Source organism: Haliaeetus leucocephalus, unplaced genomic scaffold (genome assembly GCF_000737465.1).
Source record: "Haliaeetus leucocephalus isolate CR32 unplaced genomic scaffold, Haliaeetus_leucocephalus-4.0 Scaffold555, whole genome shotgun sequence".
NCBI lineage: Eukaryota > Metazoa > Chordata > Aves > Accipitriformes > Accipitridae > Haliaeetus > Haliaeetus leucocephalus.
Genome location: NW_010972991.1, coordinates 20,052,189 through 20,063,426, shown reverse-complemented (window position 1 = coordinate 20,063,426; position 11,238 = coordinate 20,052,189). Strand labels below are relative to the sequence as shown.

Genomic DNA, 11,238 nt, shown 5'->3' with positions numbered 1-11,238 from the left:
CCACATGTGCTGGTTACATGACCCAAAGACTCCCATGTCAGGAAACAAGAGAAGTGAGCAGTCTTTCAGCAAGTGGCAGCTTCCAGTGCCTAGCATTTGCAGAATACCTTCAGTACAAAACTGAAATGGGTGCTCAGAAAAAAAATATCTTTGTTCAATTTTATACAGTGCAGAGCTTGCAATGTGTGATGCTGTAAGTTAAATTTTATGGCAGGGCAAGATCCTTAATAATTACTCTACTGAGCTATACTCAGCAACTGGGTTGGACACCCTCCATAGTTTGCAGGTAAAACAAGTGAGATATGGTCAGAACAGCACATTAAAATTTGATAAAGAAAAGCTATAAGAATGTACTATATACATCTGAATTGGATTCCTATCCAGAAGTACTGCAGGAACACAGATTTAGAAAAGTTGGTATGACACTAAACCACTGACTACATTTCCAAGTGAATGCTTTTGTGTGGATTCTCATTTTGTCATCCTTCATTGGTTTTGTTTTGTTGAGGGATCTGCTGCAGAATAAAAAATTTCCAAGCATATCACCCAAACAAAATGAAAGTCTCAAGTTTTCACCTTGCCCGTTTCACAAACAGAAATGGTATTATTACTTCCAAAGAAAAAAAATGGAGGAAAACAATGGTCACATTTATACATAGCAAAACTGTTCTCCAGTACTTCCGTTTGACAACAGCTGAATGGCATTCTTAAACAAAATTCTTTACATAGTCCCTGCTATCTCAGATAACTGACACGGAAATATCACTTAGGGTCTGGGCTACATCTTGAAAACCTTGTGCAATCTTACAATACCTTCCTCAAATGAACATTCAAGCTCTAATTTTACCTTTCTTTACATTCTTTTCATTGAGGACTTTGGAGTGGTTTGTAACATGTAACTGAAGAAAGTAAAGGAAGGGAAATCAAATACTTAATACCACTCCTTTTTCCAACAAAATAATTATATTTAATGACATAGTAACTATTATCAGATCTAGAAATATGCTAAATTCTGTAATGAAAACCAATACAATAAGCACTATTTCTGCACCTGTTTAAAACTTCACTTGGACAAAGAGCTGTCATATCCCACCATTCTGACCAAGGCTAGAAACAAGTAACTATACTTGAATAAGCATGATGATTTCAGGGGAATGCTCAGGTTTTCACACACATTTACTAATAAAGATTATCTCCTAACATTTTCAGTGCTTGGAGTGCAGTCTTAGTGGCGTTAGTGATACAATCACCTGACAACAATCTCCACCCAGAAGAACTCTCTTTCTACAACTCTCCAGGCTAACAGAAGACTGAGGGATGAGGTGACCTCGGAGAAATGCTGACTAATGTTGTCAACAGATATTGGTGCTAATCCTTTTTACTTCTCCTACACTCTTAGTCCTTTTGTCTCAATTCCTTCCTAGCCTCCGCTTTTGAAGTGCTGCAGGCTGTATTTTTGTCGTAAAAATCACTAGAACGGATGTCTTGAACTTTTGTTTCTGCATGATTTGCTCCACACACTTGGTAGTGCAAACTGTTCCAGAGAGGGTGACTATTTCTATTAGTTTGTTTAAAACGGGGTACAGGGGACACGCTCCTTTTCCAAGTCATGTAAGACTCATGAACTGAGATGGGTGTTAGGATTTCCCCATTTCCTGCTCACAAGTTGCAAGCCCAACTTTTTCCCTACATTGTGGCACAAGTTCCAGTGCAAATGCAGGCCAAAAGAGCATCCTGCGGGGCTACTTGGTCATCAGTTTCAAATGGCCTTGGAACAGGCAAGCTAAGGCAACTCAGCACTTTTTGAAATGCATTCTTCTTCAAGAAGAATGGAAAGTAGGTTTCTTCTTCTCTAGAGCTTGTTAATAAATTACATACTACTGCTGGGTTCTTCTCTTACCATTAGCACTGATGTTCTCTGGGACTGGAAATCGCTCAGGCCCACCTGAAGAAAACCCAGGAACACTGCTTACAGTCCACACAGGGGCTATCTCTTCACAAAGGACAGAAAGACAAGCAGACCTCTTCCAGTAGCTGACTGAGTATTAATCAGCTGGTCTCTGGGTCTCTCTGTCTCCTGAACCTGCAGTTTTAGACTCTAGCAGTTGAAACTTCAGCCTGAAACACCAATTGCATTGAAAACAATACATGACCTTAAATATGTCTATACCATTATGCCAAGTAGTACCTCTCCAAAGCCAACTCACCTCTGAACCTACTAGCAAGGCCGCATGTGGCACTGGAACATGCACTCTAGAGCACTGAAGCACTGTGTATGTAAAGCACTGCCCCGCCTCCCAGGCACACTGCTGGTCCTCTGCAGGTTCTAAAAAAACACTCATGGAGGGGGAAGGTGAGTAGGATGCAGAGTACATTGTGCCTCTGGTCACTACTGAGATCTGCTCTTTCAGAGGGGTACAGACAAAGCAACAGGTTCAAGAGATGACCTCTATAAGAAAGATCATGCAATTGTTTTGGAAAAGCTCAGAAAAAGAACAAATGTACAGATTAGGGCCATGAGCAAAACTTCACAAAAAAAGAAATGGCTTTGTATAGCTAGAATTGCACAAAAGTAATTTTGCATTTATCTGTACAGTATCACATAGTGCGTAGCAAAAATACTGACAGACTTCCCATTTTGAGACACTTTTCAATTTAGTAATTGCCAGGACTGGTAATCCTTTCTTTCCTCTCTGCCCACCCAAAACCCATATCCATCTCCTGTGTTATTTATACAGAATGAAAAGAAAGAGCTCATAAACTATAGTGACATTAACTGTAATCAAGACAATTCACCAAGTAACATGATACTGGAGGTAGTTTTATGATGTTACTGGGGGAAGGGAGTGTGTTGAAACAGGACAGTTACACTTTCTGAATACATAGTATTTTGAAGTGAAGCTGAAGTGAGAGCTAAGTGAAACTGAAAAAAATCCAAATTTGAATGTCAGTGGGGATATATATTTTCTCACTCAAAAGCCTAAGCCTTTTTTCCCTTGAAAATATTGATAAAGAGTTATACACTCTTCAGAATCTCTTTAAAATTGCACCGTATTTAATAATTGCACAATAACTTGTTCGCCTCTTGCAGTGAAGGCTGAAGGGAAGTCCAAGAAATTCACTGTGGTAAAAGTCTTTAGTCAGCAGAAAGTGCTTTGAAGAAAGCAGTAGGAACTGGATGGAAATTTCCAGCACCTGCAGTTTTTGGCTACTGGTGGCTAAAAGAAAGTAAAGTTTTGGGGTGTGCTGAAACCTTCGAGGTGAGAGCTGATCTTGCAGTAATTTTTTAAGAGATCTACAACCACTTGCTCATTAACAGCTATGAGCAAAGCAGAACAGCAGTATTAATTTCTGTGCAGAAATTCATATGCTTGTGTGTCATGGCTGCATCCCAACCCACCATTTTGAGTCCAAGATTCTGCAAACATGGGAAATAAGGCGCTCTGCTAGATATGAGGAACAGTCTCAAGGTGCTTTGCCCCATGCCTAAATCTGTCAATTTCCTCTTCCTTTCTTAACACTACTGAGTATAAGCTTTAACCTCATTTAGCATCTAGAAAGCCTCCAAACTGATTGTTTCTTCTAATAATTCAACTCCCAACATTACTAGCAAGACAGATAAATTGAAAAAAAGTTTTCAGGTTGAAGTCTGGGTGTTATAATCTATTTCTAGATATAAGTATTCAGGTTTCCATCTGTTCTCAGAAAACTGTGGGGGACACAAATTGAGTTTATGACCTGTTTCCACACAAGTAGGTACCACGCACAAAAGGACTTCATTCTGCATGTTTACCACAAACCCACCGAAGCTGCTGGTCTGTTTGGAGGTCAGTTAATTCATCAATGGATCTCCAGCTGCACTGACAAGCATACGCTCGTGCTCCTTTCTTCTTTATCATCTTTGCTCTTAGTTTACTGAGCTCAGGCATGTTATTCCTGCCAATCAAGTGAGTTCAGTTTAGGATCACGCATTTTTTTTTTTAAAGAAAAAAGATTCCTAAGGCCATTTCAATTCAGAAAAGCTCTTCAGAACATTTCTGAGTACCATTGTCATGAATGAATTTAGGGATGTGTTTAAATTCTGTTTTGAACATAATCCTTTCCTGAGAGCAGTCTCAGTGTGTACTTGCTGTATTCTCAGATCAACTGGAGATTGAAATTTTTGTAAACAATGTCCTCAGTCGGGTTTAGAGACCCTGTGTGAGCTCCAGAGAAAGAGTTGGGAAGAAAACTAGATAGAGTTAATTGTCGTGTTAAGAAATTATCCAAAAATGTATTTATCTTATCAAACTTACTGTAAAAACCCCTATGCAGAATGGGTACAACAACAGATAAAATTTTCATCAGGAACTGTTATTCAGGATGGTTGTTAAAGTGACTGAAATGAAATGGCCTTAAGAGGGAAGAACGTACATCAAACCACAAGTAATTCCTATGCAAGCATCAAGCACAACAGATTTAGCATTTTAACTATCCCTGCTCTCATGACCTCCTCCTGGCCATCAATTACTGACCACTCAGTTGCTCAGAAACAACATTAACAAGTCCAGCTAAATAAAGAAAACCCAAAACAAACATCAAAGGAAGACTTTTTAGAAAAAGAGGTCAGACACCTGTTCATGGAAGGCAAATGTTTAATCTTCAACTTTGTTTTTTTAAACTTCAGATTGGTCAAAATAAATAGCTAAATATCTTGCTAAAGATTACAGATTTTAATCAATGTTACAACTATCTGATACTAATGCCTTTCATTTCTTTTTTTTTTTAATATTAATTTCAAGAACTCAGAAGCAGAATAATTTTGACTTTGAGTAAATAAAAGGATCATATTTTTATTTAACCTTTCCAGTTACCAAACTCATCTCAGGAGACTAGTGCAGCACTATATTTTTAATGCTGCTTTAAGTAATGGGAAAATAAGATTTGCATTCAAAGAGAAATACAAATTTTGAAACTGGAAGGAAAATACAGGAAAAACCTAACATGTAATACAGGAAAAATAATAGAAAAGGAGATGATGTACCCACTACTGTTCATCTCCAGCTGTCCAGCCCCTAGTGGCCAAGCACATACTCTGAACAATTCCACTACCTCCAACAGTTAACGGGCACATACAGAGACTACTAAAACCTGAGGCATTCCAATTTGATGTCTGTATTAGGAGCATGCCTACTACAGTACTGGGTAAAAAACCAAAATCTGATTTGAAACAATCACAGTTTGTATGACTGAAGGTACGGTGAGAAGTACATGCTGAAAAATCTGCATTCATTTTGTAGGCATCCCGCAATGGCACACCAGAGGTCAACCCATCACACAGATTGTCTGCTCATTTCAGCAGTAAAGTTGCCTTTTGATCCATGAAACTTGAATTCTTTCTAAAAAGCACAGAGGTAGAGTGACGGGGGAAGAAATGGAAAGGCACGATTATGGGAGATGTTGCATCCCTCTCCCTGCAGACTTTCCCACCCAATCCCTGAACAGGTTGCACACATGCTCCTTTTTAAGTAACACAGGAGTGCTCAGGACTTTTCATCTTTTCCATTCATATCAAGCCCCAAAGCACAACAACACAATACTAATACCAAATCCACCTCAGACATACCTGAAAAAAAGATAATCACAGGACTGATCCCAGATGTAGTCATTGAAAAGTGACACACGGAAGTCGCAAGCAGTACAACGTAGTTGATCACACGTTCTGGCCAAAAAAGAACAGAAAGCTCCAAGAGCTTATTACAATCAGAGAGGCTATGCAGATCATAACTGTTTTAAAGTACAGCGCTCACTCAGAAATACTAGAAGCAAGGTTACCCTCTAATCTTAATTTTTTGACATCTCTGGCACATTCATCATGGTATGTGTTTTAACTTATGTGATCAGGTATTATTTTTACAGGTTCCTAACCTCACAGAACACATGAAATAAACTGATATTCTCTTGATATATTCTCTTTAGTCTTCCTCACTGGTATGGCACCTGACCAGCATCCAAATATGCATCAAACGCATAATTACTACAAAAAATCCCACAAGGAAAAGCAATAACATTCTACAGGATACTAGGGATAAATCTTTAAAGTACCTCTCCTACTAAGTTCAGCTGCAGTTGCAAAGCACTCTGACTATTTTCATTTCAGGCTCTGGGATGATTTAAACCAGTCCGCTGATTTAAGTCACATACTCAGCATCACACAGAAAGATGAAGAGAGGCAGGGAAAAATAACAATACTCTACAGCAGCAATTTTCTTAACTACCTGTTACTGATTTTTGGAGTCTCGTGTCTCATTTGCACACATCTTTCAACTCCTCAAATGAACAAAAGATCTAGTGGTCAATACCAAAGGACTGGAAGGGACCAGCCGACTTCAACTGCAGTTTCAGGCAGACATATGTTGAGATGAATATAGGGCTGTCCTGTCCAGTTCAAATGCAGAACACTGTACCGCCACAGAAACACAGTTGTGAATAAAAATAATGATAAAACAAGTAGAATTTTTTTTTCACATTTCCTACCTTTTTGAAATATTCGTTCCTATGCCATATGGTGAAGAGCTTCCACCCAGGTACACTGGACAGCATCTATATAGATTTCATTAAAAAATATTAAATTATAGCGAAACATTTTTGAGAAAGTAGTACAATGCTTCTCCTAGTTTAACAGTATGGTATTTCTAAAATAATATTTATTAAATATAGGCAAAGCATCCAAATGCTTACAAACTACAGAATTTTAAAAATTCCATTACCAAGGTGTTCAAAGAAAAACTCTACAACAACCACTCTCTATACCAAATACATATGGGACTATATATTGCAGCATTTGATAAATGTATATGTCCACAAGTCAAAGGAAGCTGTTGTTCAATAGCTTAAACAATTAATAAATTTATAACAAATAATTTTGACACATGAAAGCACATTAGTAATTCTTCAAAATCATCTTTCTGTTTATCTTTTTCTTCAAAAACAATACTTCTCTGAGTACTCAGTTTCTTTCTTAGTTAATGTCAACACAGATTGAACAGTAGCAATATTATTAGACTGACAACAAGCTGTAATCAAGCTGTGTTCAACATAAACATTTTTTACTTACCTTTTCCTATGAGCCTGTACAACAGCACTATTGCTTTCAGGTCTGAGACTTGCAGAGTTAGACTTCAATTTCTATTTAAAAAGCAATCAAAGAATAAAAGGCAGCATTACAGCAAGGTAACAATATTCTGTTTTACTTAATAAGCAGGAGCCAGAAAATCTCAGTCACAGAAGGGGACTAAGAATTTGGGAATTGTATTGCTTATCTTTCTGTGACACTCTGAGACAAGAGCTGCTGAAGTAACAGTTAAATGAGGAACGAGGCTTCTCTTCCCATACTGAGTTCCCAGCTCTGTATGAAGGAATTCAACACCACACGATCACTTTGACTTTACAATCAAGACTTAGAATTTCACGCCTGCTTTTTAATAATTTTGCTTTTAAAAACAGTTTAATTTAGTAACCTTCTCCCTCAGGTTTTTTGAGCTTTTGTTTTACTGAAAACACATCAAGGACCTACGTTATTCAAAAAGATAAAGTGCCTTTGAAAAGTTTGTTATTTGCTGCACATAAACCACGTTATTTGACTTCTAGAATACTTGAATTCTAGATCCTAAATGGGAAGTCCTAGGAATATAAAATGATAAAATTATGGAAATTTACTGATGTAGTTCTCTCTCACTCAGACATACGTATTGTGGTATACAAGTGTTTTTTGTTGGTTCAGACTTAGCCATTCTGTAAGAAATCAAAGACAACCAAAGCAAAACCAACATCACTCATGAAAATAAGAGCATCTGCACAGGGGGTTATGAAGTATAAATAATACAATTTTCCACTGATGATACCTAAATGAATATCTATTTTCAAGGCCTTCTGTCACTCTGAATGTCTTAACAATGCAAATTTGCAGCTTCATCACCATCTCCTGCTGTCAAACAACAGAAGTAATTTGCAGATGATACAAAATGGGGAGCAGTGGTTGGCATGCCAGATGACTGCATTGCCATTCAGAGGGACTTCAACAGACTGCAGAAACGGGCTGAGAGGAATCTCTTGAAGTTCAGCTAAGAGGAAATGCAAATTCCCGCCCCTGGGGAGGAATAACCCTCATGCACCAGAACACGCTGAGGGCTGACCAGCTGGAAAGCAGCTTTGCAGAGAAGGTCGTGGGAAATTCAGTCAGTGATAAATTGACCATGAGCCAGCAGTGTGCCCTTGCAGCACAGAAGGCCAACAGCATCCTGGGCTACATTAGGAGGGACGTTGCCAGCAGGTCAAGGGAGGTGATCCTTGGTCTCTACTCAGTACTGGTGAGACAGAATCACAGAACCATTTTGATTGCAAGGGACCTCTTGCGATCACCTAGGCCACCGCCCCTGCTCAAAGCAGGGTCAGCTTCAGCAGCTTGCCCAGGACTGTGTCTAGTTCAGTTTTGAAAATCTCCACAGAGACTCCACAACCTCTCTGGGCAGCCTGTGCCAGTGTTTGACCACCCTCGCAGTAAAAAAAGTGTTTTCTTGTATACAGATGGAATTTCATGTCTTTCAGTTTGTGCCCATTGCCTCTCGTCCTGTCACTAGGTACTATGGAAGAGAGTCTGGCCCCTTCTTTACTCCACCCATCAGGTATTTACACACATTGACAAGATACCCCTGGAGCCTTCTCTTCTCCAGGCTGAACAGTCCCAGCTCTCCCAGCCTCTCCTCATATGAAAGATACCCCAGTCTCTGTATCATCTCCACAGCCCTTTGCTGGAGGCTCTCCAGTAGCTCCACCTCTCTCGTGTACTGGGGAGCCCAGAACTGGACACAATACTCCCGATGTGGCCTCACAGACATGTCTGGAGTTCTGTGCCCAGCACAAAAGAGACATGGACATAATGGTGATTACGGACTTAGACCATCTGACATACAGGTAGAGGCTGTATTTGTAGAGAGCTGGAATTCTTTAGCCTGGAGAAGACAAGGGTTAGGAAAATCTTATCAATGTGTAAAAATACATGACAGGGAAAAACAAAGAAGATGTAGCCAGACTCTTCTCAGTGAGGCCCACTGACAGGAGGAGAGGCAATGGCCACAAATTGAAATACAAGAAATTCCGGTTAAACATATGAAAAAACTTCTTTATTTCTTGTGAGGGTGGTCAGACACTGGAACAGATTACTTAGGCTGTAGAATCTCCATCCTTGGAGATATTCAAAAGCTGTCTGGACACAGTCCTGGGCAACCAGCTCTAGGTAGACCTGCTTGAGCAGGTGGTTGGATGAGATGACCTCCAGAGGTCTCTTCCAACCTCAACCATTCTGTAATTCTGTGGTATCTGATGCTATGCTCTATCTTGAGCATTTCCTTTAATCGCCTGTTACTGCTTGGGTAAGACCACCTCTTTGTAACTCTCCTGTTCCTCACTATAGGACTGTTGCATTTTCCTTCCTGCTTTATTTTCCAAGTTCATCCTACAGCTTGTTTTAGTTAATTTTTTGCTTTAAAACAGTTTTAGTTTATGGTGCTTTTCTTTCCATCGCTGAACCTCATCTGTTCTGCATTTCTCCAGACTCCTACTCACCAGAGGTGTTTTGGTAAAGCTGCTGTCATTACAGATTTCATCAATAATGTCGTCTATATTTTCTTCAGCACTCATTAACAGTTTAGCTGATCTGAAAAACAAACAAATCAACTTTCATTTCGTAGCATGACCAGAGCAGTTCTAACTGTAAGTAAGTTAAAACATAAAATTAGTTACAGCCTTTTTCCTCTAGTATTTCTGTAGTATCTAAGGTAGGCCATCCAAATCATGACTGGACAGATGTAAACTGCAGGATGACGCCTTTCACTCCCTGTTGAAGTGTCCCATCATAGGCCTTATTTTTGCTTGCTTCTTTTATTTCCAGCCACTTCCAACCCTGAATAAAACGATGACAACATAACCCATGCTGCACTTACTGAGCAGTAAATTGGGCAGCCCTGATTTTTCACATTAATCTTCAGCAGCAGGAATATGGAAAGGTCAGGGAGAGTTCTCTCCTTATGCTATACAACTGCAGGGGTTCTGAAGGAATTCCTGCCAAACTGTATGCATTTAGAGAGATCACCTGCACTTTGCTTTCACTCAAGTGAGGAGTCTTGTCACTCATCTGCTGTTTGCTAGCTCTTTGTCAGAGAAAGAGGCCTGTAGTACTACTACATCAACCAATCAAGAACAAATCTACTCCCGAGAAAGAAAAAAACTGTGTGATTTTTAGAAATATTATAACTAGACTGACTAAATTTAAGTGCTTATCTAACCATTATGCAAACAATGGGGAAGTCCTGTGATGTGGCCAAAGGCAGCAGGCTTATTGGTCTTGCATTAGTCATTTGGGTCTTCAAGATCCTTGCCTGGGACTCTGAAATGCCTGTTGGGTAAGCGCTCAGCAGCCCACCTGTGGAGATATTTGGCAAAGCCCCTCTGGTCCACAGACCTTCCAACGGGAGTCTGAGATACCAGTGAGGGCCAGGATGGAAACCTGAGGGCCCGCAGCGGTGTGGCAGACCGCTTGGCAGTACGGTCAGCAGTGACCCTGTCACAACCAAACCTGTCAGTATTCAGGCCAGCATTTTCAAAATTGTGAAATTTGAGGTAGATACGTGAAAGTGTGGAGTGTAAGTTAAGCACTTAGTGTAGAAGATATGGTTAACAGAATACATAAATGACTGAAGTATCAACAGAATAAAATGTTTGATAATACTATCGCTAAAGTTCTTCCTACTCTAAATCACAGGATTTATAGATATTTTATATATATCACTTGGTCAGTTATAGAGCTAAGTAATCCCTGAGCCTAACTCACAAACAGCTTGGTGCAGCTTTTAACGCCATATTTAATCCGAGGTTGGGATACTCCCAACAAAGACTGTCCGAAGTTAACTCAGCTCGCTGGCAGACGACTTGGTGTTTAAAAGTAAGTACTACAGGAGATACTCGTTGACCGCCGGCCAGTGTTTCGGCTCCCGAACCTCGGTATTTTCGGCTCCGGAGGGGTCTCGCCGGACGCCGACCCCCTCCCGCCCCACAGGCCGGGGGAGGCGTGGGCTGCGCGCCACGCCAGCCGCCGTCCGCTCGGCGGGGAGGTGCGTGAGGGCGCCGGGACCCACGCGGGACCGCTAACCTGCCCTCCTTCGCCACCGCTGCCGCTGCCGCCGGCCCCTCCCCCTGCTCCTC

General features: G+C 40.4%; 1 protein-coding gene across 1 annotated transcript; it reads right to left on the bottom strand.

Annotated features, from left to right (window-relative positions):
* Positions 1–648: 648 nt before the first annotated feature.
* On the bottom strand, positions 649–9,687 carry LOC104837745 (chromosome unknown open reading frame, human C8orf37). The gene is made up of 7 exons (XM_010577083.1): positions 9,604–9,687; positions 7,097–7,167; positions 6,517–6,582; positions 5,606–5,701; positions 3,805–3,936; positions 2,208–2,449; positions 649–2,118 (listed from the first exon to the last, which is right to left on the bottom strand). The coding sequence occupies exons 1-6, from the start codon at positions 9,676–9,678 to the stop codon at positions 2,254–2,256; spliced, it is 636 nt and encodes a 211-aa protein (XP_010575385.1). The 5' UTR covers positions 9,679–9,687; the 3' UTR covers positions 649–2,118; positions 2,208–2,253.
* Between the last annotated feature and the right edge of the window lie 1,551 nt (positions 9,688–11,238).

Coding starts and splice junctions, on each gene's coding strand:
- LOC104837745 (XM_010577083.1), bottom strand. CDS start 9,678: ATGAGTGCTGAAGAAAATATAGACGACATTATTGATGAAATCTGTAAT. Junction 7,168..9,603: donor GCTTTACCAAAACACCTCTG/GTGAGTAGGAGT, acceptor CTTTTTAAATAG/AAATTGAAGTCTAACTCTGC. Junction 5,702..6,516: donor GGAACGAATATTTCAAAAAG/GTAGGAAATGTG, acceptor TTTTTTGGCCAG/AACGTGTGATCAACTACGTT.